Genomic DNA, 17,472 nt, shown 5'->3' on the forward strand with positions numbered 1-17,472 from the left:
AGAGCCATTGTTGTTGTTGCCTTCGTGACATGGCACATACCCACGACGGGGGATTGGCCAGGGTTCAGTGGGGAGACCCCATAGAATAGGGTAAATGGTGCCAAGCTATTTTGCCTTGGGTGAAATTTACGAGTGATTAAAAAGAAAAGAAGGGCCCTTTCTTCTTCTTTACCGAGTTGTTGTTGTTGCTGTTGTTAGCCTATCAAAAGATGGCACATACCCACACTGGGGGATCGGCCAAGAATCGGGTGGCTATTCACCTGAACGCAGTTAACAAAAAGGAAACGCACGTGGGAGCATAACACCGGTGAATTTTTCGTCATGAACAGAAAAGGATGAGTGTTTTGATTTTAAAATTTTAAGAATAATAATAAAGAGAGTGATTAAATATTAATGATTTAGTCAAAATGTAATAATTGATAGAAAAGAAAAGGTTGAAACACTTAGCAAGGCAGTCGGTGAGATTCTATCAGGAAATTTGGAGCAGCGGTGCAAACAGATCTGTGGCTGAACCCAAATGTGGTGGCGCCAAATGATAGCAAGAGCGGGCTGGTCAAACTAAGGCCAAGATGCTGCAAGGGCTCCTCCAGCAACCTTTTTCTCAGTGAGTTGAATCGGCGACAATACAGCCAAAAATGTTCAATGGATTCTGGCTCACGGCAAAATGCACAAAGGGGAGAGAGCGCCAAACCCGACTTGTGTAAATAGAAATTTAGAGGGGGGATGCGGCGGCGTAGCCTCGTCAGTGATACTTCAAGCTGCCGAGAGCAACAAATTTTTCTGTTCCAATAATATTTAAGGTGCTCATAATCCGCCGATGTTAAAAGTGATGTGTCTTGCGAGATTAAAAACGCACGTCGCCGAAATCTAGATGCTGTAATGTAGGCTGTAGCCGGGATGATTGTCAACACGGGGCCGCTGAGGGAAGCCTTTGCGAGATTATCAGCAATCTCACTTACTGTCACACTGCTGTGGCCGGGAACCCATACTAAATGAACAAGGCTCAAATGCGGAGGAAGTAGGGATAAGAAAGTTGATAAAATGGGACCGTCAACCTGTGCAGCGAGGGACGAACACAAAGATAAAGAATCAGTAATTACTGCAACTGCTGTAATAGAGGGGTCTAGCTTGCGTAGAGCAAGTACAACTGCTAGAAACTCTGCTTGAAAAATAGGGGTGAAATCTGGAAGGCGCAGAGAAAAGGACCAGTCTAAATGGGAGCAAAATATTCCCACACCTGCTTTTTCATTGCATTGCGATGCATCAGCGGCTATTGCTATATCGGTTGGTAGGGTCCTCAGATGATCTTCTAGAAGGCCATTTAGAATACTCGGTGGCAAAAGTTTTGCATTTTTTGGGAATATGTCGTCGAAAACAATGTGGATAGTGGGCCCATTCCGAAGCGCAAGAAGGATATCATAAATGTTTACATCTAAAGGCTGAAGTAATCTTTGCACAAACACTACCTGAGGGGAATGGAAACTAGACCAGGGGACACCAAAAAAGGAGGTCGGCTGAGAACAGAAAATGCTTTGGGAACGGTGGAAATGGGATTCATAGATCCTGAGGTAAGTTTGCACAGTTAAAAATTGAAGTCGTGATAAGAGAGACGGAATGCGGGCTTCAAGGTACAGCACATTGATAGCCACAAATTTTGGAAGGCCGAGGCACATGCGAAGTGCTTCCCTCTCTAAAAGGACGAGAGGGCGAAGTTTATATGTAGCCGAGCCTGAAAACAACACTGATCCAAATTCTAAAATTGGCCTGACATACATTATGTAGATCATTAATAGCGCATCTCTGCGCATGCCGTACCGGTGATGACATAATCTCCGTAACATGCCCACGGCACGAGCCCATTTCGCCGCGACATGGTCAATGTGAGGTCGCCAGGTGAGTGTGTTGTCATAAATGACCCCTAGGTATTTTAGGGATTGAACCTGCGGTATTATTTTTAACTGGCAAGTGAGAGATACCACTACAGGAGTGAATAGAGGGAAAACAAGAGTGGCGCACTTGCCAACATTTAACTTCAGGTGTAATGCGCTCAACCAGTGCTCAAGTGTATTCAAATATGACTGCAACAGACCATACAGAGAATGTATATCCGGCGCAGCAGCAAAAAACGCAATGTCGTCCGCATAGACGTAAGTGCGTACATGGCGGTGGAGAGGAATTGAGCTTAACAGAATATTAAAGAGCACAGGAGAAAGAACAGCTCCTTGCGGTACACCTCGCGTTTGTCTATACCTCTCTGAATGAACACCATTATGGACGCAAAAGAATTCCCTGTTATGAAGAAATGCAGATATCCATGCAACTATATAATCTGGAAATTGAAGAGACTGTAGCCTATGTATCAGGATGGAGTGTTCTACACTGTCGTAAGCTTTGGCGACATCTAACGTAACCAAAGCCGCGACCAGGCGTTGACGACGAGCAAGGAGAATTCTGCTCTCAAGATCAGCATGTACATTCCATATCGAACACCGTGGCCGGAAACCGAGTTGGCACGGGCTGAGTATACTTTTGCGGTCCACAATGGCTGACACCCGAATTAGTAACAACCTTTCTATCAACTTTACCACGTTTGATGTTAAAGAAATTGGCCTAATATTATCCAATTCATAGCCTCCACCCTGATTTTTAAGTAAAGGGATCACCTTGGACAGCTTCCACTCAGAAGGTATCCAAGCGTGTTTGAGAGTAGTTTATTAGGTGCAATAAGGAGTTGGGAGACTCTTCAAATAGAATCTTGAGCATCTTTGTGGTAACACCATCAGGGCCAGGAGCAGCAGCTGGCAATCTCTGGACAACTTGTGAAAGCTCTGATAGATTTACTTGTGAGTCATTATCATTTGGTACGACTGGTGCAAACAACAATGGTCGCATAGGTAGTAAAGACGAGAACCTCTTTTGCAGGCCTGTGGCTATTAATTCAACCGCCTGGATAGCTTCTACAGGTGACATATCTAATGACTGAAAATTATGAGAGGACATGAGCTGTTTCCTAGACCGTAGAAAACCGAATAGTGCACGTCGGTTGCCCGCCTTTGAAAGATAATCGAAGTGTTCTGAGTCATATTTTTCCTTTGCGCGAGAAACTGTGCGTTTAAAGGTGGCTGCAATAAATTTATAATCACTCCAGTTATTCGGACGTTGGTTATGAAGAAGCTTTTTCCATGCTGCATTCCTCCGCCTGTAATCTCTTGTACAGTCCGCATTCCACCAGTTAGAAGAATTCCCTTTTATTGGCCTCACCAGGAACTCCGACTTTTTACGGCTTTCCTCAATAGCCAGACATATGCTTGCTGACTGGTGGACCTCGGCGATGTTAGACACTGGAGCAAGGGCAGAGCGCAACGCCGTCTGAAATCTGTCATAATTTACATGTGACCGCAACTGAGAAGACGCCGGAGTAACACGACATATGATATCAAAATGAATAGGTATATGATCACTTGAAGTGCCGCTATCAACTGTCGACCAATTCGTTACGCCAATTCCAGGACTAATGAACGTGAGATCTAAAAGAGATTGAGTGTGTGAGCGAAGATAAGTGGCCGATCCTGAATTTAAGCACATCAGGTTGTGATCAGAAACCCAGTCCCAAAGGTGCTTGCCGCACGAATTAGTCCTAAAACCCCAAGACACATGGTGAGAATTGAAGTCCCCAGCCACGAGAACTGGGTTTTTACAGTTTACGAGTAAAAAATCCAGAGGTCTAACATCCTGGACTGCATTGGGGAAATAACAATTTGCTATTGAAAATGGAGAGCACCCAGGAAGTACAAAGTCTATTGCCAAAATCTCACAGTCAGGAGACATTTGTTGAAAAGATACCACAGCCCTGTGGCAAAATTTTGAAGAGACTAAAGTTAGTAAACCCCCGCCTCTTGACTGGCGGTCTAGGCGAAATGACCGGTAATTTTTGATATGAAAATGTTTGTCGGTTGAAAGCCACGTTTCTTGCAGAATTATGACATCCGGATTAAGCTGAGTAGAAAGGCAGTGTAAATCTATGGAAGCGGAAAGAATAGAGCGACAGTTCCACTGCAGAACTCGCAACGACGCTATGGTTGCGAAAGTCTAGCAGCAGCAACTGCCTGCTCCAAAATGGTATCCTTGGGTTTAGTGCCAAGCTGCTTCTTCTTTGATTTGGGCTGGGTGCCCTGAAAAGACAACGAATGAGACATGGGGGACCCACTGCGCTTAAGAAGCCGCGCATCAGGCTCCACCATCTCGGAATCATACATTATATCAACATCCCTCGAAGTACCCGAGGTAGGTACAGCGGAAGTGACAAAAGTTTGTTCCTGGGGTTGTGATGCTACTGGAATTTGAGACCGGATAAGAGGAGAGGGAATTGTTGTCGAAAGAGGTGCCAAACTAGCCTGCACGGCATGTGTAATCTGAGCCGCTAGAACATTTGTAAAGCACTCTGACACACTTGCGACAATCTTTTCTACCATTTTAGACATCGAAGCCTCCACAGCAGCCGCAATTGCCTGGGACAGCGTTGAGTCTAGCATGACACCTTGCCGAGCGGTCACACCGGCATAACCTCGTGCACGTTCTTTGACCTCTGAAATAGCGTCACGGCGCGAACAGCGTTTCCTGTCAATTATTTCCAGAATTTGAATTTCCTGAGCTCGAGAGGGACAATTTGAGTAGTTTGCAGAGTGCGCACCACCGCAAAGGCAACACTTCTCATTCTTCTCAGTGCAGGTGCCTGTTGCATGACCATCCCCACAGTTGCAACACCTCAAGTTGGATTTGCAACCGCCAGCGCTATGTCCATAACGCCAGCAGTTGTTACACTGCAGAGGCCGAGATGATAATGGGTCTACCCGAAAAATTAGACGTCATGCCTTGATTTCAGAGTGGCAGGAAGTGCCGGCAAAGGTAGCAATCACTGATTCAGTGGGCATCCGCACGTTGTTCACATCCCGGCTACAGCGGTGCACAGCAACAACACCTGCAGCCGACAGAAGCACAAGAGTCTCTGCCGGAGACAGGGAAGAGTCTACACCTCGTACAATACCTTTCGTGCACGCCAGATGAGAAGGGATGAAAGAACTTACCCGAAGGGAGGAAAAGAATGAGGAGTTTAGTAAATCTCTTACACAGGCGAGGTCTGGCGATCTGCACAGAATCCCACCGCGTCCAAACTGGCGAACCTCTGAGATTGACTCATAATGAGAAGTCGTCGACTGGAGAGCAGCCCGAACAGCACCAGGGTTGTTCATCCTGATAGCACCACCATCCCTAGGCACCAACGCGACAGGGATACTGCCGACACCACTGCGCAAAAATGCTTCCAACGGTAGGAGATCAGTTGACAGAGAAGCCGTCCAGAGGGAACTCCCCTGGCCGGGAGACTGGGTGGCCATGGTCCGGGCTTACTGCCTTACCGCGAAAAGACGCAGAGAGAAAATGCCACAATCAGTCACCCGAAACTTAGCCGATCGTTCCCAGCAGAGCAGAGCCGTCGGGGCAGCGATGAACAGGACGAACGCCACTGGGTCGAACGATGTCCTCCTAAAAGAGCGTGTCGTCGTGTCGTTGTTGTTAGCCTATCAAAAGATGGCACATACCCACACTGGGGGATCGTCGTGTCGTCAATGCTTCTATATCTTCTTCCTCGTTTCTTCTTCCTCGTTTCCAGTTGCAGCGTGCTTTTGTCTTCGTTTTTGCCATCGCATGACAACGGCCTCCAAAGTATCTCATAAAGCTAGCGCAAATAGATGAGAGCACACGAAGCTGCGTCCAGCACACGTAGTTGCAGGCGAGTGGAATTTTTCGGCTTGAGCTCCTGCGTCTTTCAATCAGACTCCTGCGTTGCTAGGAAAATGTTTCGGTTTGGTTTGGTTTGGTTTATGGAGTTTTAACTTTCCAAAGCGACCCAGGCTATGAGGGACGCCGTAGTGGAGCACCCCGGAAATTTCGACCACCTGGGGTTCTTTAACATACACTGACATCGCACAGTACACGGGCCTCTAGAATTTCGCCTCCATCGAAATTCGACCGCCGCCGCGGCCGAGGTCGAACCCACGTCTTTGGTGTTAGCAGCCGAGCGCCATAACCACTGAGCCACCGCGGCGGCTATGCAAACGTTTCATTTAGGGGGTACACTAACAGAAACTGTCGGGTGAAACAATGCAGCGAGATTGAGAGGAGACGCGGAAATTGAAAGTATTTTCGTTATTTATGCATGAGATGTAACCAAATTTGGCACAACTGTGAACTTTTTATGCTAATTTCAGTGCTGTGCTTTATTTTCAGCTGGCTGGTACAGATGTTGGGTTATTATAATTAACACCGTCGTTAAGTCATCGAGTGTGGAATAATTAAGTAGAAAGTGCGCAAATTTTTTATGCCAGCATGTTCACAAAGCCCTGCTTTGTGTGATGACGCTACTGTTCTTTTTTTTTAAGCAAAGTACGTATGCAAACAAAAGTTAAACTCTAGCATGCATATTTACGTGAACACATTTCTTAGAAAAATAACTTCAACATGCTACTGCATGTGTACGCTCAGCTGGTGACCCCAAAGACGCGGGTTCGATCCCAGCCGCCGCGGTCGAATTTCGATGGAGGCGAAATTCTAGAGGTCCGTGTACTGCGCGATGTCAGCGCACGTTAAATAAGCCCAGGGGGTCGAAATTTCTGGAGCCCTTCACTACGGCGTCCCTCATAGCCTGAGTTGCTTTGGGACGTTAAACCTTCTTAAACAAAACCATAAATAAATCAACGTCTTAGGATTCATTCGCAGCAAATAGAATCATTCTATTTTTATTCGTTACGAAATTACGAAGGGATGAGTGATGCCAATCGTAGAAAACGTGAAAGCTGAGAAAACCAACCTTAAAGTTTATTCCCTCGTTTGCTTCGTTCACCCTCGTAGCTTTTTCTTTTGGTCAAAGAAATGCGGCACTGCAATCAATGGAACCTCTGATCTTCTGATCATTCCGCTTCCAAGTGATACTAAGATGGTGGTGCACCGTCGTCGGAAACCCGTGGAATTCGCGATGCGCCGAGGCCACCAGAAGGGCGATTCGCTCAATCTTCGACGCCCACACATCAAAAAAGCGTAATTTTCTAAATTTCTACTGCACAAAAAATTGCGATCAGTTTGGCCATTTTAATAAGGTGACAAATCGGCCTCGTTGGTGCATGATCCTGTGGCGAAAAGCAGCGCTTACACGCGACAGAGGAGACTGGAGACACGACGCTGTCCCCACTTGCCTCGCTGCGCGGCACGTGTGTGAAGTGACGGTGAGCGCACGTCTGCTCCGCCGAAACAACGCCAGAGCTTCTCCTCAGTGCTATCCCGAAGGGGAATTATTCCGGCTAGTACAGAGCGTCAAAAAGTGGTTATTTTATTCCACGGCTAGCGTAGAAATCAACGGCAGCAACGCTTTCTGTTTGCAACTGATCATATATACAACACACAGTGCCAAACAATATCTCTGAATAGGCCGTACGTGGTCAACGCGAGCCTGTGCACTTCGAGAAATTACGAAGTTCAAAGCATCAACCACTTGGTGATTCGCAGAAACCGACAACGCGCCTACAGGCCTACCGCGAGCCCGCTAGCGACTGCAGTGACACCTTGTTTGTTTGCAAACATGCAGCAGGTCTGCGGGAATACGGTGGCCGCAGCTGGCAAAAGACAGGGTTAAGAGGAGAGACATGGGAGAGGCCTTTGCCCTGCAGTGGGCCTAGTCAGGCTTATGGTGATGATGATGGTGCAGCATGTCTATAATTTACAATTTCTATTTAAATCGCTGCTCGCACTGACTCGCAGTCTGCTAGGGCGAAAGCTCACCTCGCATTCTTTGCCTTAGCACACTATACTTAGCCGCTCCTACCCCAAAGATGTCAGTGGGCAGCCTGACGCCCACTGCCCATTGGGCATGCTCAGGTGGCGTGGGCGGGATTGCGCAGCCCCGACCTGTTTTCTGTTAGCACGAAAGCAATCCTAGCCAACCCCTAACGATTTCGACGATGTCTCACGCTGAGAAAATGAAGCCTCAGCCAGACATAGTAAGGAAATGGGTGTGCATGGCAATGAAGCTCAATTCTGGGGATGGTCCTGCAGGGTAAGGACAGCAACACATGGTATGGCACATGATGGTGTATATTGTGTATTGGGGTTTAACGTCCCAAAGCGACTCAGGCTATGAGGGACGCCGTAGTGAAGGGCTCCGGAGATTTCGACCACCTCGGGTTCTTTAACGTGCACTGGCATCGCACAGTACACGGAGCTCTAGAATTTCGCCTCCATCGAAATTCGACCGCCGCGGCCGGGATCGAACCCGCGTCTTTCGGGCCAGCAGCCGAGCGCCATAACCACTTAGCCACCACGGCGGCCCTGATATGGCACATGAAGAATGTCCCAAACATGGTTAGGACGCCCGAAATTTGCCCTTCGAATGACCTTGACCGAATTCGACTGCCGGTGAATCTGGCTGTTCTCAGGTGGAAGACAGGCTTCACCTCGTCTCGAAATGGAATTGGCCCACCTCCAAAAATAAGAGTTGGCCCACCCCCTAAAATTTGAAAATTGACCTACGTTCGGGACCGACATGCGACACCCCCAGAATGGGTTTGGCCCACCCCCAAAATTTGTGAGGCCCACCATGCTTTCGCGCACTATTTCGTGCTTAGCAATGATAAACCGCTAGCCATTTTTTTTTTCGGCACGTCGTTGTGTAAGAGTTGAGGGAAGCTAAGAAGCATCATTTTTAATCGCCGATATCTTCGGTGTTAAAGGGCTGTAGACACCAAAATTTTGCTCGGATGTTTTCTGCTTTCAAATGATGCTTTAGACATTAGAATACATGTATCGCCGCGTTGTTTTCGCCTACGACCGATAAATAATATATAATTGAATTTCTTCTTTCATGCTGTTTCGGTTTCATCAACCGAACGATGGCTGTGACGTGTAGTTGGACTTGGAGTATCGTGAGGCAGGAAAAAAACGGCAGTATGACTGCTGATACGTCGTTTGTTTTCATTCCAGCTCTTGAAGCAGGCTTGTTTAAGCGTTGCAGTGAATTAAAACTACGTGTCAGCGTTTATATTGCAGTTTTTTTCGTGCCTCACATGATCTAAAGTCGAACTACATGCCACAACCATCGTTCGGTTGATGAAACCGAAACAGCATGAGGGAAGGAATTCAGTACTCAGTGATTTAGCGGTTGTATGCGAATACCAGACGATGATCCATGTATTATAATGCCTAAAGCATCATATGGAAGAATAAAACGCGCAACTAAATTTACATGTCTGTAGTCTTTTAATGAAGCTAGCTTATACTTTTTTTCCTGTTCGGTGACGAGTGATGGAATAGCGATCGCTCGTGCGCTTTTCCTAACCTCAGTATATACCATTTCATGGTCCCTTTAAGGTCACAGCCGTCGTGCGCTTGCACTCTGCAGCTGTTTTCGCGCCATTCGTTTGGCAGCAGCGGTGGGTGACGTAAAGTCTCGCATCTTCACGAGCGAGTGCGGTGTCGATACCACCGTAGTAGGTAGACATCAAGAAAGAAAGCTCGCTGAGGTCACCACATGCGGACGTGGTGAAGCCTTCATATCTGACGGCAGTTTAATAATAATAATAATAATAATAATAATAATAATTGGTTTTCTGGGGAAAGGAAATGGCGCAGTATCTGTCTCATATATCGTTGGACACCTGAACTGCGCCGTAAGGGAAGGGATGAGGGAGGGAGTGAAAGAATAAAGGAAGAGAGAGGTGCCGTAGTGGAGGGCTCCGGAATAATTTCGACCACCTGGGGATCTTTAACGTGCACTGACATCGCACAGCACACGTGCGGCTTAGCGTTTTTCCTCCACAAAAGTTTGCGTCTCGCTGGTGTTGACGCTGTCCTGGCTTCAGACACGTGCCGGCGGCGCGGAAGCTGTCACGACGAATGCGCACCTTGGGGGAGGGCATGACGCTGAAGGTGTTCATGATGCGGTCCGGGTACTCCTCCCGGATCTTCGAGATGAGCAGCGTGCCCATGCCGGAGCCGGTGCCTCCGCCCAGGGAATGGGCCAGCTGGAAGCCCTGCAGGCAGTCGCAGCTCTCTGCCTCCTTGCGCACCACGTCCTGCACGGAGTCCACCAACTCGGCGCCCTCAGTGTAGTGGCCCTTGGCCCAGTTGTTGCCGGCGCCACTCTGGCCTGCGAAGGTTACCGCGCATATGTACGCCACCTGCATATCCCCGCGCTGCTGGGAGCCGCTGTTTTGAGCCAATAAGCTTTGACCAAAAAGGTAGCCGCTAAAGCGCTTTGCGCTGAAACCTTTCCTGTTTCTACGCGAATTTTTCTTCAGTCGCATGATAGTGAAGCGGTCTTCAGACCAAATTCGCCGACCTTATAAAATAACTTTTCATATTTCAAGATGGAAACTCAGCGCTCAGGAACGTATGTCAGGCGCATAGGGCAGCAAGCTTCGTGTTGCAATGGTCGCCTCAGTTGCTGTTCACTTGTATTTTGTACGCAGCGAATTGGCCACCGAAAGAGTGGAAACAGCCAAGATTATACAGCCGACTATGAATGCCGATTCTGAGCACAGGTACGAGCAAATCGAGTTACCTTTGTTAACCCTAAGCTGTGGCTGAACCTAACGAACACTACGATGGGCTAAGAGCAGCTGCTGCAAGGAACTTCCGGCTAGGGACGGCTAGAATTAAGCCCGGCTCCCCACGAACCTTTGCGCACACACGTGCAGCTGATGACGTTGAGCTGAACTTGATCAGTACATGCTAAAACAGCAACGGAGATATGAAGCTAAAAGAGACGCTTACCGAATATGAAATTGTCGGGCCTGAACAGTTGACCGAAAGGTCCCGATCTGACGGAGTCCATGGTTCCTGGCTCCAAGTCGAGGAGGATGGCACGGGGAACATACTTGCCGCCTGAAAAATACAAACCAGGTTTTTTTTTTCTTTACAGCCGTCAGTATTTTACTACCGTTGCGTGAACTGGAACATTGCCAGCAAGTCTGCCACGCAGTTTCTAATGCTGAACGCATGCGGAGCAGACGAGCGCCACCGAACAGGGAACTGTGGGGTCGCCACATGGGGCATGTCTGCATGCGCATAAAGGCACATAGACATAATGGCGAAAACATTTCGATGCCGCTGCGTTACACTACAGAGCAGAACGTTTTCGAGCGCTCATGCACCATTGGGAGTGTGTTTGTGATGCTATCATCATGATCAGCATTCGCAGCCCCTTAGATAAAACTTACGTTTGCACAGTAGGTATGCTATTAGAACACATACGGTATTCATCCGTCATGCTTCTCGTCAAAATTTTCAATGAGGAAATAGTATGTGTCGAAAGAAATGTGCCAAAAACACAACTACAGTCTGTTAAAACTCAAGAATGTAGCGGCGAATGCTCTTCTTAAAGCCCCTCCAGCCAGTCGCTTCGGTCGGTTTTCATGAGGCAGAGGCTAAGCACGAAAAGGAAAGAGTACGGCGTTTGTACCCGTGCCGTGGGGAGTGCGTTCTTCGTTTTTCGGATTATGAGAGCGGAGTAGTTAAAGGGGGAGTTGAAAAGACGGTGCGGCGTTGCTATGGCTGAGGACGTGTCCCTTTCCTGCCTAGCTGCTGCTGCAGAGCCAAACGCCTTTAGCTGCACGGAGTAAATTGGACCACCCAGGGTTCTTTAACATACACTGACATCGCACAGCACATGGGTCTTTTTCATTTCGCATCCAGCGAAACGCGGCCGTCGCGGCTGGAATTGAACCTGCGTCCTCGATTCCAATAGCCGATCGCACGAACCACTGAGCCACCGCGGCGGGGTTTCAAATTCGCCATCATTTACGTTACTCGCTTGCCCAGTATTGCCCCCTCGCGGACGAGAATCTACAGGTGCCGAGAACACGCGCAAGTCAAGCAAGTGCATTTCGTTAATTAGGGCAAGCTAAAGAAAAACAAAAGAAAATTCAGCCAATCGCTGAATGGTACCTGCGCCATCACGTCACCTCTGCCGCAAGAAACGATCAAGAGAAATAAGCTATCGGCATGCCTTTTTGTTTTTGTTCTTTTGGCGCGAAAAACGTTTAAACATGGATAAATGCTTAGAAGAGAACACAAGGTGCGAGACGCCTATCATCTCCAAATTCAGATAAGCATACAATGGTAGAGGTGCGGTCTAGTTGGCTCTTCATATCTTAAAACGGCGAAAAGGGCGCGGACAATGACAAAAGTGGACGCATACTGCTGAGTTTGTGTCCACTCCTGTCATTGTCCGCGTCCGTTGCGCTGTTTTCAGGTAAGCAGACACATGTATCCAACAAAGGCGGCCGTGCCTGACGGCTGTTGCGTCGCATGCACACATGTTGCGACAGTTCGCAGGTCATGGCGTCCGTGGCTGTAGTGCGCGCGAACAGTGTTACGGTGATCCCTGATACGGCATATAGATTTGCCGTTTAAAATGTCGAGGACGAATTCCGCTGACATTCACAAGTTCCCGCCAAGAAATGAACGAAACCGTACGCGTGTGACCATATTCCGGCCACGGGTGCATCGGCCTAGGAAGTTTTGCAACAGGTGGTACGTTTACATGCACCTCATTTCTTGCACCTCATTTCAGAACTGCCTCCAGTCACATCCAGTCCAATTTTAACAAAGTTGGCTGCGAGTAATCCAAATAAAAGGGATCGGACTCCTGGTGGAAGGAAGTCAGAAATGAAACAAATATTTACGTATAAAAACGAGATGAGGACGTCCCCAAAAAGTGCACTCATTGGTTTCGCGAAATCGGAGTTCCTGTTCAAAAATCGCAGTGAGGGCCTGGTAGCATACAGCATATGCCCCGTATACACAGGACGTACTGGGTTCGAATGTCAGCACCGCCGGTGATTCAACAGTTTTTTAATGGTCACAAAAGCATCTTTCGACCAGATGCTCGGCTTCTTCAGGCCGCCACCGGGTTTCTGATAATACCGTCACTTCGAGGGGTAAATCAATTACTGCACGTTTTTTGGTAGCTATGGGCAGCTGCAGCTCGTTCCACGCATTTCCTATTGGTTGTATATTTCTACAACCTCTGGCGAGCGGTGAGGATCCTACTGTTGCGGCGTTCCCCAACACTGCAGATCATCACCTCTGCAGATAATTCGTGCCCCGCGGTCCAGAACGACACCTCGGAAATTTCCCAAAACTAACATTGGCGCCAAACACCATACGGAACTTCTGTGTAATGGCGAGGGCCCACATCGTCAGCGCAGGCGAGAACACGAACCGCGTTTGCTCGTTTTTACGGCCGCGATGGGCATCTAGCCCTATGCGTGCCCACGAATAGCCGTGCGAGTGGCTCCGGAACTCCCGACGGAGGCTGCAGAGGAAAATTGAAACCATATGCGCGAAGGCAATGCCCTGGCTCGCTCTTGTGCAAGAGGGTCGCGCGGCGGCACGAGAAGGTGATTTTTACGGCTTCCGGAAGTGTGCCCGTGACGTCGTGGCTGCTGTGGCTCCAGCGAATGAGAGTGTGTGGTGGCCTGGCGACGTCATGGTACAGTGACGTCTTTGTTCCACGATTTTAGTTCCAAAATTGGTCACTGCGAGTACACCAATCGGCCCGCGAATTTTGAAAAACACGGTTTTTAAAAGTTCATAATAAATTGCTGGCTCAGTTCTGAAGACTCATACTTGGCGTGAATGCTTCTTAGCATCATTTCTAAGCATTGAAAACATTTACAAAAGACTTTTTATTCATTGCATAGTCCCTTTAATGCCTTCATACAATATCAGGCGACTGGGTAGCGAGGTGGATCTACAATAAACGTTTTTCCTAGAACTCTCGTCCGGGAAACTTTTGTTCCCAGTAGTAAACTGGTAACCAAAAAGTTAACTTTAGTAAGTAAAAAATTACAGTGATATTTTTTGCAGCTAGCGCATGCTAACATGGAGTGTTGGACCAGGCTTGTGGCGTGCGAGAAAAAAGCATACTTTTTGACGTGCCCATTCAAGCATGTCACAAGGTCGCCAAACTCTGGCAGCGATTCGATAACCAGTTGTTGAACAACATTCCTCTGGTTTTTGTGTTGGAGAAACATTGTGGCATTCTCTGGTTGTAATAGCTTTTTTTACAATTACCCCGGTGTGCATCACGACAGTGACGACACATGCACTTGGGAATTCCAGCCTGCCTCGATTCAAGCTAGATATCAAAGAGTGAACATCGGCATCATCATGTTCTGTTGTTTCGCAGTCCATAACAAGCTGCTCTCGGCAGAAATCGCAGTTCAGGGCTTTCATTACAGAATGAGCACAAAAGCACCTACATAGCCAAACACAGGCGCGTGAACTCAAACTGTTCAGACCTTCTGTAAACTCAGCAATTTTGAAGGAATGTGCAGCACTTGACAAACAACCAACCTCATCGTCGCTGAAGTCACCGGCGCACATCACAGGAAGCGTGCCTTGGAGGCGAATTCTGCCTTCGCACTCGTGAAGCTGTCGGATGCTGATGTGGTAGTTACCGCCAGCCATTTGTCTGTACTGAAGAAACCTCTTCTCTAGGCCGTCTGTTTGCACTTTTCCGAGTAGCACGTACTTAAAACCGAGCTCATAGACGCAATACTTTGAGAATTCAAGTAGAGCATATGCTGAATGCCACAGAGCATTAAAAGTTTCCTTTGTGGCGTGCAATTGTCGTGTTTATAAAATTTCCATACGTCAAGCCAGATTTTGAAGGCTTTCAAAAAGGATAGCTTGGGGTCATCATTCAACGATGAAATTGGCTCTTCGTATACGTCGCGATAGTGATAGCCCTTGTGTGGCATCTTCACATTAACTACCATCCACCAATGAATAATTATTCTGATGAAGTTGGCAGTTTCTTTCGCACGTGAAAGTACAGGAAAATCGCAGTGCATGTCCAAGGCTTCAGCCACAAAGATGTTGAAAACCTGTAAGGCTAGTTTAACATTTTGCCTTTGTAAATTGCTTGGGTTTAAAGCCTTCGAAGGCAGCCTATAACTGTACTTCAAGAGCTGAGAAGATTCAAGTTTTTGAAGCTTCCTGAGATCCTTGAATGATGCCCACTGTATAATGTCAGGGTGGACGGAATTGTCAGTGAGGTTAAACATAGGAAAATAAAAGTTGGCTTTAGGATTTCTTTAGTTAAGCCAATAATTTCTAGCACACTTTAACAGTTACACAGCGTCAGTGATGTAAAGCATGGGTCGCGTTGCATCGTCTGGATGTGGGTAAATAATCCACCTTATGCGGCATCGTAAACATGCTTAAAGCCTTCATATTGATTGAATTATTATCTGTTACTACATCTAAAACTTTAAAACCAATTCTTTCCAGCCCAAGGATTACCTTCTTTAAGACAGCATGAAGTGACTCCGCATTTAACGTTCACACGGGGAGAATGTGTACAACATCTCGAAACGAGCTTAGCATACTTTGCACCATGAACATGTGCAGTAGTTGCAGCTTCATCTGAGTTCCCTGCTGCCCCTGCAATCTTTCCTCCTTTATAGTCCATAAATGGCTGAGCGTGAATCTCGTCTGCCATTAAAGTAACAGCACTCTCATGCGATTTCAATTTATTAAACCTCTGGCCAATGTATTTAAGAAAATTCTGATCACCTGATTCGTTATCAGGTGATAGGTGGAAAGAGGAGCAGGTGTTTCTAATGGTACTCGGATGCGGCAAAGTCAAACAACCAGAGCCCCTCAAAAACTTGTATGCATGAGGAGATATAGTATGCAGATGCAAGCAAGCACCATTGTTTGAGATGAGTACTGCAGTCACTCTCAAGCAACAACACTTGTTCCCTCAGAAGTTTAACAGAGTCCTTTCTGTTTTTGCGGACGCTTTCCTTAATCTTTTCCATGAGGTTTACTATCAGGTCAGTAAGGCCATCAGATGAACCTTTGTCGTCAGAAAGCTGCTGTAGCTTATTTAATATGTCAAGTAGGACATTGATGTCACCGATTTCGTCAGGCACGACAAAATCTCCTAAACGTTTCCCTGAGTTGCCGTGAAAACACGCCGTGATACGAAGATATGCGAAAACAGTAGCAGAACACTGTAGGACCAGCGCACTCTCATTTGCAATATTCAAGAACATGCTACAGTTTGGGTGATTAATAATAGTCCATTCAAGTGGGACACACTTGACGTTTAAGCGCTCCATCATTTCATGCAGAGATGAAAATTTGCACTGCATTTGTTCTTGTCGATAGCAGGCTGCTGACATTTCAATAGCACGAGCAAGACATTTGCCTCCCGGCGCATTTTTTCGGCATCTGGGGAGCTCCTTGCTGGCACGGCATCTTTCTTTGACAGGTACGAGGGACAGCCAGGGAATTAGGATGGCACTGACCCAAGACGCAGGTGTGGCACTTTTAGAGAGACTTCGAACACCTTTCCTGTCCGGGGATCGGTGTACGATGAGGTATGTTCAAGGCAGGATGCATGAAAGTGTAAGGCGCACACCTGTTTTACAATAGCAAAAGTGCGACGCACCACATTACCAATTCAGTACAATCTAATATCGAGGTAAAGCTTAATTTTTGTCATGGCTCCCCTAAATACTGTTCATTTGTGGCAACAGTAGAGAAAATGACTTCGTACCTTGTTGTTGGCAGTAGGCACAAAATCCTTTCGGGGAATCGCACTGGGCCACTTGTAAAGCTGTTCATCCTTTGGCAAAGGAAACACTTGAACTTTGTTCCCCGTCTTGCAGTTGCTTGAGCACATAGGTACACAATACTTGTTAGGCATGTCGCAGAACGGGCGCAAGGAAAAAAAGCACTGAAGCGACCACGAGGCGACTGGCTCGACGAACTAGCTGCGTGTAACAAGAGGGGAAAAATGAGCCGGGAGGCGACGGGACGGAAAGGCCGGTATGGAGAACCGGAGGCAGCCGCAGGCAATGGCAATGCCCAGGTAGGACGGCGGGTGCTGACGTCACTAGAGAGGGCGCAGGCCTTGAAAAGTTTAGGAGGCGTTGGCATAGGTGCGTCGCTCGCATGAAGGTGCTTCACCAGCATAGTGTCTCGTCATTAGTTGTCGCTGGAGTAATAATGTAGAAATTGCACTGATTAAATCAAATACAACAAACTAATCACAACGGAAACAGCCGGACATGAGCTTCTGACGGCCACAAGGGTCAGGTACCACATGGTGATACTGCGTCGCGGATTGTTTCAACACCGCATCGTTCTAGTCATTTCCAGATCGGTGTCTCACAAGCTCTTATGCTGCTGATTACGTCTTTCATGGTGCCGACAAGAATGACTGACTGCGACAGAATCACGCCAAACAGCTAGCCCACTTGGGCATGTGCCGCCCTAGCAGCGTTAAGAAAATCTTTTCCCACGAACACCTGTTTGACTACTCAGTGTTCGCATGCTTGCCTACAGTGCAAACCTCACTTAAGAACAAGGACTATAGGTTTCGCGTGGCTACAGTGTCGGCAGTAT

The 17,472-nt window shown here is 47.5% G+C and overlaps 1 protein-coding gene across 1 annotated transcript in view; it reads right to left on the reverse strand.

Annotated features, from left to right (window-relative positions):
- The window catches only part of LOC144113958 (tubulin beta-4B chain-like), a 28,107-nt gene that overhangs the window by 6,433 nt on the left and 4,202 nt on the right, over positions 1-17,472 (reverse strand). Inside the window, exons 3-4 of the mRNA XM_077647377.1 lie at positions 10,819-10,929; positions 9,948-10,192 (exon numbers count right to left, since the gene is read on the reverse strand). Coding sequence (XP_077503503.1) covers positions 9,948-10,192; positions 10,819-10,929 — 356 coding nt within the window. The remainder of the gene's footprint in view (positions 1-9,947; positions 10,193-10,818; positions 10,930-17,472) is intronic.

The sequence above is a fragment of the Amblyomma americanum genome, chromosome 1 (assembly GCF_052857255.1).
Source record: "Amblyomma americanum isolate KBUSLIRL-KWMA chromosome 1, ASM5285725v1, whole genome shotgun sequence".
Classification (NCBI taxonomy): Eukaryota; Metazoa; Arthropoda; class Arachnida; order Ixodida; family Ixodidae; genus Amblyomma; species Amblyomma americanum.